We start from the raw sequence: 15,433 nt of genomic DNA, 5'->3' as shown, positions 1-15,433 counted from the left end.
TTGCCATGTTGGGTTGCTTTGAGAAACCATTTTTTGTTTTGATCAGTACTAGTACTGTAAAATTACATAAAATCTGCGTTTTACCCTTCAGGGTGGAAATCCTGTTGCAGTTGTGAGTAAACTCATTGTAAGAGACACTTAAAATGTTTGGGCAGGCATTTTGGTAGGATTGTTAACCTGTAAAGGTTCTGCTTCTGTCCTTCTTTCCCACAGCAGGTGGGACAGCTGCTGTTCAGGAATTCTGCATGGATACAGCGATTGCAGGGGAGATACTGGGAGAGGAGCACCCTAAAACTGAGGCATTGTTGGGCAAAGTGGAGCTCTTGTTAGTGGCTCTGTGTTGTAACCCTGGGTTATCTTTTTATTTTCCAGCTGTTCACGTCTCACACACTATTCATTGTCTAATCTGTTGAAAACAAAACACAGGCCTTCTCCTATGGCTTTGCTAAGTGCTGGGTCCTCATTTTCTCTCGGAGTTGCCCCATCCATGAAGCAGAGGAAAAGGAAGGACTTAAGAGGCCAGGCTGCAGATCTCCAGCTCAGTAAATCTCTGCTAACCAGGGCATTTTGGTACCCTCACCCTTGAGACTCCAGTAGCAGAACTAAGGGGCAGGAGCCTTAAGAGATAACATTTTTCCTCAGCACAGAGCTGAGAGAACTCATCTGCCCACAGCAACTGTGAGAGTAATCAGATGGATCATCTATGGGATGGGTGAGTCAGAATAACACAGGACAGCCTTAATTTTGGTTTGTTCCATCTCACCAAGACTTTCTTTTAACTGAAAGAACTGACAGGAGCTCTTAGGATCCTTAGTAAGCCTTTTTTAAATGGAAAACGGGCTTGGCCTTGTTTCTGGAGGGCAGAGCATGCTGGAGTCTCAGGGGCACTTGTACAAATTGTGCTGCTTCACAGGCAGTGTGAGGAAGGGCAGATGTCTGGGAATCTCTAAGGAATGATGGGATGAAATGGCTGCTGTCCCACTGGAGAACAGGTTCAATTCCCTTTAGGTACACCATGCTGTCAGTGAGAACTTCATGGGCTCAAAATCACTATCGCAAGCCGGGAACATAAAATAAAGCTAAAACTTGTGGTTCTCTGCTGCCTCCTCCCAGGGGAGGGAGAGGGAAGAGATGGCAGGTCTGTTTTGGCATTTTCCAGCTGGAAGGAGAGCTCCAGTTGAGCAGTGTGGTGAGTGCTTGGTCCTGTGAACGGAATTGTCAGGAATCCAAAATAGGACGCGTGTGGCAATTTTGGGCGGCTTCCAAATGAGGCAGGTCAGCACTCCAAAGGTTCCGCCTACGGAGCAAACTTGTGGCACCTGTCAAAAGGCTGGAAGGGAGCTGGGTTTTGGTTGAGTGGTGAAAGGTAGTGCAGAACCCAAATTTAGCATTTGCTGTCGATGATATCACTGTAATTGTGTCGAGTTTTTTCTCCGCTCCGAGCAGCCTGCAAAGCCCAAAACTGAAGGCCAGATTTTCTGAGGTGTTTCGGAAGTAGTTGGTTGGATTTGGAGAGGCAGTGGATTAATGGAAGGTCAGACAAACAGCTTGGGAAAGACTGTTTCGAAGGAGGAGGAAAAAGAGTCAGAGTTGCTGTCAAATGGCAAAAAAAAACCCCAAAACATACCAAAAAGGCATTTTAGTAGGAATAAAAATATTTTATTGGGGAAAAGGCATTTTAGTGGGGGAAAAAAAGGCATTTTAGTGGGAATAAAGATAGTTTAGTGGGAATAAAGTTATCTTAGTGCAAATAAAGACATTTTAGTGGGAATAAAGGTATCTTTGTGGGAATACAGTTATCTTCATGGGAATAAAGGCATTTTAGTGGGAATAAAGATATTTTAGTGTCAATAAAGGTACCTTAGTGCAAATAAAGGCATTTTAGTGGGAATAAAGATATTTTAGGGGGAACAAAGGTATCTTAGTGTGAATAAAGATATTTCAGTGGGAATAAAGGTATTTTAGTGAGAATAAAGTTATCTTAGTGGGAAAAAAGGTATTTTAGTGGGAATAAAGTTATCTTAGCGGGGAAAAAAGGTATTTTAGTGGGAATAAAGTATCTTGAAGGAAATAAATGCGTTTCAGTGGGAATAAAGGCATTTTAGTGGGAATAAATGCATTTTCAGGGGAATAAAGCTATTTTAGCAGGAACTAAGGTATGTTAGTGCGAATAAAGATATTTTAGTGGGAATAAAGTTATTTTAGGGGGGGAAAGGTATTTTAGTGGTAATAAAGTTATCTTAGTTGGAAAAAAGGTATTTTAGTGGGAATAAAGTTATCTTAGTGGGGGGAAAAGGTACCTTAGTAGAAATGAAGGCGTTTTAGTGGGAATAAAGGCATTTTCGGGGGAATAAAGGTATTTTAGCAGGAACAAAGGTATCTTAGTGCGAATAAAGATATTTTAGTGGGAATAAAGTTATTTTTTTTGGGGGGGAAGGTATCTTAGTGGGAATAAAGGCGTTTTAGCAGAAATAAAGGCGTTTTAATGGCGATGGAGTGTGGCGTGGAGGGAGCAGCTCCCGTGAGGAAATAAATGCATTTTAGTGGGAATAAATGCATTTTCGGGGGAATAAAGGTATTTTAGCAGGAACAAAGGTATCTTAGCGGGAATAAAGTTATCTTGGGGGGGGGGGAAGGTTTCTTAGCGGGAATAAAGGCGTTTTAGTGGGAATAGAGGTATTTTAATGGCAATAGAGTGTGGCGTGGAGGGAGCAGCTCCTGTGAGGAAATAAATGCATTTTAGTGGGAATAAAGGTGTTTTAGCAGGAACAAAGGTATCTTAGCGCGAATAAAGATATTTTAGCGGGAATAAAGTTATCTTGGGGTGGGAAGTTTCTTAGTGGGAATAAAGGCGTTTTAGTGGGACTAGAGGTATTTTAATGGCAGTGGAGTGTGGCGTGGAGGGAGCAGCTCCCGTGAGGAGCAGCACGAGTGACGGCGGCGCGGGTCCGGGCTCAGGCCGTGCCGTCCCCCCGCCCTCCCCACGCGGCCCCGCCATGTCCCCTCACCCGCCCGGGACTCCATTTCCCGGCATCCCCCCCGCGGCCGCTCGTTTAACACACGCTCCCCCCCCGGGGGCCGAGGCGGCGCTTGTTGTTTGTCTCGGATCGGGTCCCAGCCGGGCCATGGCGGCCATCGCGAGGGGCGGCCCCGGCGCCCGCGGGGCCCGAGCCGCGACCACCAACATCGTGTCGCAGCTGCGGCGCGGGCAGCTCAGCGGCCGCGGGCTCACCCGCGGGGCGCAGGTAAGGGCGGCCCGGGGGCGGTGTGAGGGGGTGCGGGGTGTGTGTGGGGGGTGCGGGGCTGGGGGTGCGGCGGCTCCCGGCCGAGCACGGCGCTCTCGGGGCTCTGCGGGGCCGCCAAGAGCCCGCCTGGCCTGGCGGGGCCCGCTCGGCCGTGCCGGGGCTCCCCAGAGCCCTCCCGGCCTCGCCGCCGCGCTGAGGGGCGGCCCCGCCGCACGGATGCGTCCCTGTCCCTGCCTTCCCCCGCCGTCCTCCCATCCCCGCAGGACGGGCGTTTTCCGGGCTGTTAAAGAGCCGTTCCCGGCCCCCTCCGCTCCCCGGCCGGAACAATGCGGCGTGGAAATTAAGGTGTATTTCCTGCACAAAGGCGACCTCGTGGTGTTTGGGGGGTTCGAGAAAATCCTTTTTGGGCCCCGTGGTTTTTCCTGCTCCGGGTCTGGGTTCCGTATTTGTCGCCTTTCCCAGCTGATAATGCTGGGAAATGGGATCGGCTCCTCAGCCCAGGCCTGTGCCTGCCCCGTGCTGATGCTGGGTCTTATTTTTTCTTTTTTTTTTTTTTCTTTTTGTTTTTTGATAACCTGCTCACGGATAATGGACTATTTTTTTTCCTTTTTCTTTATGGAGAATAATTGTGGTTTATTTTTGCAGATTAAATGCGAAATGGTGCAAAGGCTTGGAAGCTGAAATGTGGGATAAAGAACTTGCGTTTTGGGTGGTGATTTGTTGAGCTAAACTATTGTAACCATAAATATATTGTATAGCTTACTAGCTTAAAAGAGTTCAAACGGAATAAAAATTGAGACGCCTTTAAATTTATTTACTAGTGCAGACAGCAGTATTTTCTTTGGTTAACAAGGATTCTGAGGAATTACTGAGGGAAGGTTTGTTCATCGTGAATGTGCCTCGTTCTGTAGCAGAGATGGGTAAAAGAGCAGGAGATGATTTCTCACAGCTCTTTTGTCCTTATTGTGCTGCTTGCTCAGCTACGAGTTTGGTTAATCCTTGAGAAAAAGTAAATAATTTGCACAAATATAAACCTGTATTGACTCTTTTGAAGGAAGTTTTTTCTGTGGGACTGTTTTAGGAGTGGATTTCGTACAGCACTTGGACAAATATTGTCTCCCTGACTTACCTGTCCACTCCTGTGCTCTTTATTTCATGTTCTGCAGTTTCAGTCAGATAAACCTGTACCAACCCTGTGCACTTGTGTATCTGTAGCACGGTGCCTCCAATCTGGGCTTTGATTTGCCTCAGAAATTCAGTGCTGCTGTTTTAATTTGGGGCTTTTATGAATTTGCTGAAGCAAATAACTAAGCTTTTGCAGTAATCAAGGAAACTTCTGCTATTTGCATCCTCCTCCTCCTCCTCGAATTGCTCGAGTTTGGGGTGGGTTTTTGGTTGCTGGGGTTTTGTTTTGTTTTACTTGAAAAATTTTGGCATCCCTGTACTGCCCTGAAAGACTGGAGGCTTGGATACACAGAGCTCCCAGCACTTCGTAAATGCTGTAGGAAGACACTTTTAAATCACTTTTTATAATGGCATGGGGTGACAGGACTAAGGGGATTGGATTCACACTGATGGGGAGCAGGTTTAGATTAGATATTAGGAAAAAAACTCTTCCCTGTGAGGGTGGGGAGGCCCTGGCACAGGTTGCCCAGAGAAGCTGTGGCTGCCCCTGGATCCCTGGAAGTGTCCAAGGCCAGGTTGGACGGGGCTTGGAGCAACCTGGGCTAGTGGAAGGTGTCCCTGCCCATGGCAGGGGGTGGAATGAGATGAGCTTTAATGTCCCTTCCAACCCAGACCATTTTATGATTCACTTAGACTAAGGGAGGGAGAACAACAACTCCCTGAATGATTTTGGACTTTATAAATTACGTGTCTCTGTACTTTTACCTTGAAGCAGTGTTTTGTTTGCAGATGATCTAAATATAAAACACTTTGATGTAGCTTTTAAAGAAGCATGAGGCAGTTTTGGGTGCTTTCTTTTTTTTTTTTTTTAAGTTCTATTTTTTTAACAGAATGTTCCCAGTTTTCCTGCAGTTCACTCCTCAGTGGCAGTGTGGGAGCCCTTGCTTATGTTTCTCAACTCCTTTTTCTCCTGAAAAGCCTGAGAGCAGATCGAGTTTCCAAGCTGCTCTGTTGGGGTCTAGAGCAAGTCAGGGCAATGTCCTTGGAGCTCTTTCTTCCTGTCCTCTGGAAGGAAGTTTTGGGTCATGTGCTGCCTGGACTGCACTGTTGGTGTCCTGTGAGGAAGGTAAACCCTTCTCAAGATATTAACTCAGGGAGATTGTAGAATACTCTTCCTTGCTGTGGTGCCTGCCATGGGCAGCAGTGGCATTTATCCTTAAACAAAGCTTTGTGTACTATTTTTAGGTGATCTCAAGATCCATTTTTGTATAGGAAAAGTAGGGGCTTATCTGTGAACTGGGAAGGATCACTGTTGACAGGCCTACATCTGAAAGTTCATCCCTCTGATCTTACAGGGACATAAAAACATTTTTGACAGCAGCAGCCCCCTGAATATGTGGCAGTTTTGAGGTCAGCTGAGGCTCTGAAATCTGGTTCCCTGGGTGTTCTTGCTGTGCTCACCTACCAGGAGCCACAGCTCTCTTGCCAGTTGGTCTCTTACTTTACTATTAATAATAAATTATTAAGAGAGGGGCAACAAAGTTGGGGAAAAGTATAGAGAGTCATATGAGGGGGGGCTGAGGGAGCTGGGGGAGCTCAGCCTGGAGAAAAGGAGGCTCAGGAGGGACCTTCTGGCTCTGCAACTCCCTGACAGGAGGGGGGAGCTGGGGGGGGGGTCAGGCTCTGCTGCCAGGGAAAAAGGGACAGGACAAGGGGAAACAGTCTCAAGTTGTGCCAGAGGAGGTTCAGGTTGAACATCAGGAAGAATTTCTTCCTGGAAAGGGTGGTCAGGCATTGGATGGGGCTGCCCAGGGAAGTGGTGGAGTCCCCATCCCTGGAGGTGTCCAAGGGAGGACTGGATGTGGCACTCAGTGCTCTGGGCTGGGGGACAAGGTGGGAGTCAGGCACAGGGGGGACTTGGAGATCTTTTCCCACCTAAATGATTCTGTGATAGTAAGGTTGATGGATAAATCAGATTTCAGGGTATATTGCCATTATCTGTTCCTGTATCCATTTTATCCATATTTCTGGCATCAGCTGCTGCCCAGGACACAGGTTGGTATCAGATTGCATAACCTTGGGTCGGGGTTTGCCCTGCACTGATCACACAGCCAGTGGAAGGGGCTTGGCAGGAGCTGGTGAACCAACTTTCCAGAAGTGACACACATTTTCTGCTAAGGAGGAACACTGGTTGTGAGGGGGCTGGTGTGTTGTCCCTCTCTGGACACAGCTGTGCTGTGTGTCACAGGCACAGGGAACAAGCTCTGATGGGGGTTGTGCTGCTGTTCCTTGAAGGCAAAATAACACTTTGGGTCAGCTGATCAAGCTCAAATCCCCTTAGCAAGAGGGCACACACTTCATCTGCTGCAAGCCAGCTGTGAAAAACATGGCTACAGCAGGAAACCAGAAGATATTTAGGTGCAGCTATGGGAATCCCTGTAGGCAGAGCACTGTAATAATGGACTAACCAGGGATTTGTTGGCAAACCAACATGCTGCTGGTGCAGTCCCAAGAGCTGATCGTCAGCACTGCTCTCACCCTCACAGGATTGCCAAGGCTTAGCTGAAACAATCAGAATGGAAAAAAAGAGCCTCTTTTTCCAGCTGTAATTCATGCTCTGCTATCCCTAGGAATAGACACTTCCCTTTGCAGGGCAATCTCTATCCACTCAGGAAAAAGAAATCTCCGTGGAAGGAAAACATTTTCTGCCTCAGACACCCAGATTTCCAGCTCCTGCCCTTGCAGGTTATCAACAGGCTGAAGTAGCTTCCTAACTCTGAGAAAAATATTTTGTTTTCTAATCAGTTTTTAGTTTCCTCCTCAAAACAGCACCGCCAAAACAACATTCACATGAATATAATCCACTTGAGCAGCTCTAATTGTGTGGGTCTTAGCAAGCTTAGGCCTCTTCAGGAGAGGACAGCGAGGGAGTGTTAGAAAGCCTAGAAATGCCTTTATTATGTAACAGGGCCCAGAGCTCTGTCATGCAGTAGAAATGCTCAAAAAGTGGTTGTGTTGGACTTGAACAGTCTTTATTTTTTTGTGTGGCTGAAGATGAGTGGGAAGAGAAATGTTATAGCTGTGATATTCCGTGTCCCTCTGCTTTTCCTTAGGTATCCCTGCAGGTTTTGTTTTCTTTCAAAATAAATTAAAGAAGAAACTTAGGCAATTCCAAGGAAAACTGTTCACTGAGAAGTTAATATAATTTCACTTATTAGTTGATCTGTTTCTCTCTGAGAGTAAAATCATCAAAGCAAACATTAGTTGCTCTGGTAGATCCTGTAGTGGTTTTGGAGAGCTCTTGGTGTCAGAGGTCCATGTTGGAGTTGTCCTGCTCTTGGAAATGTTGTGGGGATTTGGGATTCACAAGACCTGTTCCTTGTCTTGGTAGACCAGCTCTTCTTCCAGTCCTGGTGAGTAGAGCTGTAGTTTGGGAGTCTTTAGGTGGGTTAGGCCTGCCTGGAAGCTGTGTCAGGTTTTATCCTAGGACAGTGTGTCCCTGGGTTCATACCTGGCTTTTGGGATGGCAGGAGAAGGGAAGGGGCTGGGGAGGATGGAGGAACAGTAGCTATAGGAAACTTGAGCTGCACTTGAAGTATCAAGGAGCTGGAGAGAGGCTGGACATAAGTGCTCTTAAATGGACTTCTCCTGGCTTAATATCAACAGTGGAGATCCTTTTTATGAGTAATGTCTGGGGGGCTCTGACATGTTTTTGATCAGAGCTCTGTGCAAAAGCCCCAGCTGGTGACTGACCACGGTGTTCTGCCCCAGAGCTGCAGGCCCACAGCTTCTCCCTTGGAATTCTTTCCAGAATCACTCCATGGGCCAGCAATTGTGTTCCTGCAGTAAGGGAAAACTTGGGAGGAGGTCATTTACCTTCGTAACAGCCTTTTGTGTGAAAAGTTGTGTGAGGAAGGAGGCAGCTTAGCCAGGCTGCTGGATGGTTGTTAGCAACTGGAAAGGAAAATATAATAAAGAGCTGGGATGATGGGGCACTCCCCAAAATCCTGAATAATCATTCTCCTGGCAGCCTGTCAGAGATGACTTCCTAAGTTATTAATGTTCCAAGGAAAATTTAATATTTAATTGCACAAATATTAGTTTCCTGTTTTTAAAGGTACAGCCTGAAAAACTTGAAGGAAAGAATCTGGAAAAGCTTCAGTTTTATTAAAATACATAGAGACAATATGCATGCATCTGTTTGTCAAGATCCATAATCTTGTGCCTCTTTGCTTTTAAACTTTGAGGACATTTAAATATGTGCTTTAGAAGTGGTCATGGAAAATACCAAGAGTGAAAATTCTGCTTTTTTTTAAAAGCACTTCCAACCTTAATGTATGGTTGCAATGCAAAATGGAATTAAAAGAAACTCATAACTGATGTGTCATAGCTGTGAAGTCTGTCACAGCATGAATCCTTTCGAGCTGTAAAGATGCCTGGACACCTGAGTCACTGCTTTTTGCTTTTTTGAAAGATGACAGCAAAAGCCCCCCTGGAGCGAGCATTTAGCTAGACAGTGAAATGTTTGAAGGGTAAAATATGAAACAGAGAGAGAATTTTATCAGGGAACTGTTCTCCCTACTCTGGAGAGTGAAGGGGAGGACGAGCTCCTGGTTTTTCTGCTGCTTTCAGGTGCTCTGGGAAGACACAGAGATGTGTCACTGACCACGGCTCGGCAAAGGGGGGGAAAGGTTTGGAAAATCAGGGGTTTGCTTTGTAGGGAGATGAAAATGCAGGAACACAGATGGGAAGGAAAATCCTCACTGGAAGGGGAAGGGACTTGGAAGCAGTTGTAGCTACAAGAGGTCTCAGGGCAGTAACAGATGTTTGGGCAGGGGAAGGGGCACAGAGCAGGGAGGATGTGCTGCTGCTGCTGCTGGAGAGGCTGTGCCTGGAGGAGGAGTGGAGGGGAGAAATGAGAGGGAAACTAAACTGATCAAGGGGTGGATTTAGGTAAAAACAGAGAACTTCATGGAGATTTCGATATTATTCATAATTATTTACTGACCATCTTGCAAATGGATGCTGTCAGGGGAGTGTTAGGTTGGATCTCAGGGAAAGGTTCTTCCCCCAGAGGGTGGTTGGCACTGACCAGGCTCCCCAGGGCAGTGGGCACGGCCCCAAGGCTGCCAGAGCTCCAGGAGGGTTTGGACAATGGTCTGAGGGACAGGGTGGGATTGTTGGGGTGTCTGTGCAGGGCCAGGAGTTGGACTGGATGATCCTTGTGGGTGTCTTCCAGCTCAGGATTTTCTGTGAATCTATTCTGTGATTCTGTGATCTTTAAAAGGATTTAAAAGACAGGAGGATTAGAAAGAAATTTAAAGAAATATTAAGACTTGAGTGCAGTCTTTGTTCAGCCCTTTTTATACTTCCAAGAAAAATTATGCATAAAAGTTATTTTAAACTGTGTAGTAGGAATGTATAACTATGGTAGTTATCAGTCTTTGGAGCAATCTCCTGGGAAATCCTGGGCCCAGTTCCTTAGGAGACTTTAAAAAGAAAACCCCTTGGTCTGCTCTACCTTGCAGTCATGGATGGGCTTGAGGACACGTTTTTAACTCTGTACTTAAATCCTCTGGAAAGCCTTTGATTGCCCTTCTGGCAAATCCACGCTGCCATGACATAGCTGGAGTAGGGGGAGATGGATGATGATCCTGGGGAGGTGGTGATACCTGGCTGGGGAGCAGGATCCAGGAAACCACGGCTGTGGATGCCATTTCCAGCTGGGCTGCTGCAGCCTCCCCTTTGCTGGATAATACCCAGCTTCTCAAGCTTTGTGTGCAAGATTTCAGGTGTTTTATCCAGAATTTTTCAGTGAGTGAACAAAATCTCTGAGAAATCAGTGTTGGGTTGCACTTACCCTGCTTGGATGAGACCAGAAATTTCTACAGAGGAAAGGAACCCATTTTACTGATGACTATTCAGTAAAATTTGCCCAGAAAGAGCCAAGAAGAAAACCACCTTTGTTTATAAATGAAAACCATTGACTGGCTGCTGGTACAGAAATGGAGAGATGCAGTTTTTAACCAAAATGGCTGTAAGGAAAGACAGCTCCATACAGTCGGGTTGAATTTGAATCCCTTCAGAGAATCCCAAATCTTTGCGTTGGCAAATCCCACCCAGCCACAATGGAAACATCCAGAGCCAGGGCAGCCTCGTAAACACAGAACAGGGACCACAAGCCAGAGCTTGCCATGAAACCAAAGACATGTTAAATCAAGAGAAAGAAAAATTGCCTTTTTTTTCCTTTTTTTTTCTTTTGAAAGCGGTTAAAAGATGATGAGAACAAGGAAACATTTGCTTCACTCCTTCAGAATTTCAGCTCTGAAAGTTTTTCCTGTGGCTGCCTCTGGGAGCCCAGGACAGGGAGTACAAAAATGGGAGTGGGGGTGGATCCTGCCCCAAACCAAGAGTGTATGTGAGATTAACAAATTGGTGCTAAGCCCAGGACAAGATTTTAATGTCAGTTAAGGGCTTTTGGCCTTTCCAGAGAGCACTTGGATACTGAACTCTGCTGCTGGAACCTGAGCTGCAGCCCAAGCACGTCATCTCTGCCTGGGGTATCTTCCCATCAGCTGGAGCCAGAGTTGGACTCTTTCCCTGGCATTTTGCTGTGTGTTCTTTGCACTTTACCCAGTCATTAATCCAGTTCCTCCACCGCCCCTGGGGTTGTGTGCTCCTCCCACACCTGGGATGGGGTGGTGGAGAAGCTCCTTTGGCTCCCTCTGTGCCAGGAATCACAAGGAGAAATGGGAATCTGTGACTTCAGAGGAGCCGACCTGGAGTCCACACGATAAGAAGCCATTTTGACATTCTGGTTTTGCCCTTTGTTATTTCTCCTCCTCAGAAGGAAACTCTGTGTTATTCTCCAGCAGTGCTGGTTGATTACTCTGATCCAGGAGTCAGAAAGCAGGGAAAAGGTAAAAAAGTCTCCCCAGTTTTTGACTCTGTGTTCCAGATCTGCTCTTGCTGCTTCAGTCACCCCTTGTAGCAAGAAATCTTGATTCTTCATACCTGAACTGATACTTCAAGAGCCTTGAAGTTCTTAGTTACCTGCAAATTTAGGAATTTCATCAGGAAAAGACCCCTAAGTATCTGGGAAGCTTGGAAGGATGAGGACCCACTGCAGCTGCATTGCCAAGCTGAGTTTTCAAGGGCTTGCATCAGTTTTCTGGTCTTCCTGTTTAACAAGCAGAGAAAAGGGTTAAATTGTCAGCAGAAATTGGGGTATATTTGCATATAATTGTCTAATCAGGACTTGAGTGGCCCTTTGGAATTGCACACTGAGGTGTATCTGAGAAGGATGTCTTGGCTGAAACAATGAGTGAGATTTCCTGGCTGTTAATTATTAACAAGGAAGGAGGGAGGGAAGCTCAGTTAACCACAGGAAGGGTCAGAATGAGAGCAGCTTAGAGGTTTAGGCCTAGGAGTAAGAGCAAATCCACACATGTGCCAGGGCAGGGTTAGGTTGGATCTCAGGGAAAGGTTCTTCCCCCACAGGGTGGTTGGCACTGACCAGGCTCCCCAGGGCAGTGGGCACAGCCCCAAGGCTGCCAGAGCTCCAGGAGGGTTTGGACAATGCCCTGAGGGGCAGGGTGGGATTGTTGGGGTGTCTGTGCAGGGCCAGGAGTTGGATTGGATGGTCCTTGGGGGTCCCTTCTAAGTCAGGATAATCTGTGTTCTAAATGTTGCCTTGAAATCCTGCTGGCTGTAATTATTTTCTGCTTTACCTTTCTGTACATGAATAATTCCCTGTTTGGGGGTTGGTGTGGGTACTTCTGAAATATCATAAGGGAAGGGAGTTAAATTTTTGTCAGCATTAGCTGGATGGTGAACTTTACCAAAGAGCTCCTCCTTTGCAGCTTCTGCTGGCGTTAACCTGCAAGTGTTCAGGCTTCAAAACATCTTTTGTGGATTCAAAGCAGAATATTTTAGTCTTGTACTGCTACTTCATTTCTTTTTTCAGGTGTAAAATACAGTGGCGATTATTGAGAATTTTTTTTTTAATCCTTTGGTGAGAAGGACAAACCTGAAGAAAGTTTGGACAAGTGTGGTAGCAAATGCCAAGGTGTTCTTTTTTTTATGGCTGCAGCCTCTTTCTCAGCCAGCACTGCTGTTCTACTGATTTAGGTGGTAGTCTACATTTATAACAGAGGGGAATTTCCTCTGTATGTTTGATATGTTCTTCTGGAGCTTGGTTGTCAATCTTCGTGGTTTGGGTCAGTGCTGTGACCAACAATGGCTTCAGGGACTTGGCTGAGGTAATACTCATTTCAAGTAGTGAAGCCTTTCCATCTTTTGTGTTCTACACCTTAGACTAGTTTAATTTGGGAATATTGGCAAGGGCACCCAGTTCCTCCCTCACTGACCTGTCAATTGGAGTGCTGCTAATGGAATTATTTAGAGACTAATGCGTTCCCATTTTAACATACATGATCAATATAAAAATACAGGATGAGATGGAGTGCTCTAAATGACAAAATCTGCTTGGAGCCCTGCCCTGCTTCAGATACTGTGAAATTCTGCAGCTCCCAGTCCTGGATAAACTGCTGCATGGAAAGAGGTGCTGGATTTTGGAGTGGTACTCTCTACAGCAAGCTAGTTTGCCATGATATTCCGTTGCTGACATGGGGGAGGTGATAAGGTTATATTTTCCTGCTTATGAAGCATTGGACACATGGGAATTATGTTGTTTCTTCCTTGCAGATCACAGAGGCCTTGTTAAAGGAGAGAGACAAGCAAGCAAAGTGGAATGGGATTCCCTTGCTGTTGCAGAAGCTGTATGAGCACAGCCACCCAAACAGCGACTTCTCCCAGTGCCAAAGCATCCTAAAGGTACTGCCTGCACTGTCCTTCCTGCAGCCAGGCAGGATTTTGTCTGCTGGGATCATAATTCTAACTAATTTCTGAAGCTGTTTGCATGATAATATGTCTGAAAATGGGCTGGTAGATACGAGCTGGGAATGCAGGTAATGATTAGTCAGTAGATCACACAGATCGTGGGAGATAATTGTGTTTATACTGATGAGCAGTTTCCTTCTGGAACTATCTCTTGATTTTTTTTTTCTTTTTTTTTTTGCTCCATGCAGGAAATTTCTCCCCTTCTTTCGATGGAAGCCATGGCATATGTTACAGAAGATAGAAAAGCTGCTCAAGAGTCCACTTTCCCAAATACGTACACGTTTGACTTATTTGGAGGAGTCGATGTGAGTGCGTTTTTTCCATATTATCAAAACATTTCTGCATGATAATCATACCCCTGAGAAATCTCTTCAGTGAGGTCTCTGAGACCTTTGAAGCTCCTAAATGTGAGCTACAAAATGACTTCACTAATTTGATGTTAAGCAGTGGAGTTGTGCCTGTTTCTGTTAATCAAAATACGAAGGGGGTGTGTTTTTCAAGGTATCACATAAAAATGTGCTTTTTCTTATATGATAAATAGCCAGAAAACCTGGATATTTCTTCACTCAGTCTTTTTAACTTAAAAAGGTGAGACCTTTAGTTCTCAGTGAAAACAGTTGCAAATGATTCCTGATTGTGAGATGAAATGCTACAGCTGGACCCAGAGCAGTGAGAATTTCACTTACCACTGAGGGAGGTGTGGCAGTTTTTTAAGCACACCAGGACACTCTTAGCCACCTTGTCTGTGTTTATTGCTTCATCTATGGAAAAGTTTTTTTTTAAAGAACTGTAAGTTTTCTCTTGACATTCTGGCAATTTATCCTTTTGTTTATTTGTTTTAATTCTACGTTACAGAAATACCCATTTGTTCAGTTTTATGGTGACCGACTCTGGGATCTTGGTTTTCATCAGAAACACATGATTTGTATTTTCTGATGAACTAATTGACACTCTCTTCCTTTTTTTTCCCTTTTTTTATTGTCTAATTAAGCACTTTTTGCTGCTTCTTTCTTGTTACACTTAGCATGCCTTTACTTAAGTAAAACTGGTATTTATGTTGGTTTGAAATGAGGAGTGGTTTAGTTGCCTGTGTGCTGTCAGTTGAGGACAAAAGTCTTCAGCTACCCAAGCAATTTAGAACACTTTTTCATCTGAAAATGTGCTAAATTTCCCTTGGTTTTAAAGGAAAATAGTGATGCTTCCTGTAGGAATGATTTTAACACACAGAATCTGTGTGTGTTGGGGGTGAGTTGTTTTTTTGCTGGTTGGGGTTTGGTGGTTTTTTTTCCTCTTGGGCTGGAGATGGCAAAAATCAGATATGCTGTAACTACCTGGTACTGTGGCCAGAGATTTGGCTGATACAGGTGGGTTTAATGTGGTTAAAGGCAGTGATAGAATCCAGTGCTATGTTGTTGTTGTTTTTTTTCAAAAATCCTGCTCTAGGGCTTGAAAGGGAATCGGTGTGACCTGCTGGTACTGATTGTTTTGCAGGGAGTAACCCTGAAGGACCCTAAATTTGCAGTGTATTCTCTATGCTATAATGTGTGATAGTATGTTCTGTATAATATTTTTGGATTCTGACAGCTTTTACATCAAGGAAGAACAAAAACACATTGTCCTCCCTTCATATGAATCCATGTAAAATACGACCTGAGAGTGCAAACACATGAACTTGATGAAGCCTCATGGATTTTATACCTGAATGCAACCCCATTCCAAGAAATAAGATCTTGTAATTCCCCTTCTGTGCCTTCTGCCACACAACATTAAAACACAAACTTTAAAGCATAAAAAACACATAAACCCCAAACCTTGAGGTGTGAATTCTCCTCCTTAAAACAGGAGCCATTAATATGAGCTCTGCATTACTGCTGCAGTCATTTTTCTCTACTCTGTTGATGCTACAATTACTGTTACAAATATTGCTGGAAAATGTATGTTCCTCTTCAAAGTTGCCTATTTATTTGTTTGTCAGTGCTTAAAATGTGGCCTCCAGGTGGCTTCCTCTGTGTCTGGGTAGGTAGTTCATTAAAGGAAGGGCAAAGTTAAGGTGGGACTAAAGAGAGCAAGTAGTAAATTGTAGGTTTATTGATCAACTGGGTGGTGCCTACATTGCTGTTGACAATGTTAAAACTAGAGGCATTTTGCAGTACTTGGGGGAG

At 45.2% G+C, this 15,433-nt stretch overlaps 1 protein-coding gene across 1 annotated transcript in view; it reads left to right on the top strand.

Moving 5' to 3' along the window:
* Window positions 1-3,071: 3,071 nt before the first annotated feature.
* TRPC4AP (transient receptor potential cation channel subfamily C member 4 associated protein) overlaps window positions 3,072-15,433 on the top strand; it is a 33,707-nt gene continuing 21,345 nt past the window's right edge. The window contains exons 1-3 of the mRNA XM_064674275.1: window positions 3,072-3,245; window positions 13,077-13,205; window positions 13,460-13,576. Coding sequence (XP_064530345.1) covers window positions 3,126-3,245; window positions 13,077-13,205; window positions 13,460-13,576 — 366 coding nt within the window. The 5' untranslated portion in view covers window positions 3,072-3,125. The remainder of the gene's footprint in view (window positions 3,246-13,076; window positions 13,206-13,459; window positions 13,577-15,433) is intronic.

The sequence above is a fragment of the Pseudopipra pipra genome, chromosome 17, assembly GCF_036250125.1.
Source record: "Pseudopipra pipra isolate bDixPip1 chromosome 17, bDixPip1.hap1, whole genome shotgun sequence".
Lineage (NCBI taxonomy): Eukaryota > Metazoa > Chordata > Aves > Passeriformes > Pipridae > Pseudopipra > Pseudopipra pipra.
Note: the sequence above shows the minus strand (reverse complement) of the source record. Positions and strands in the feature narration are given on the sequence as shown.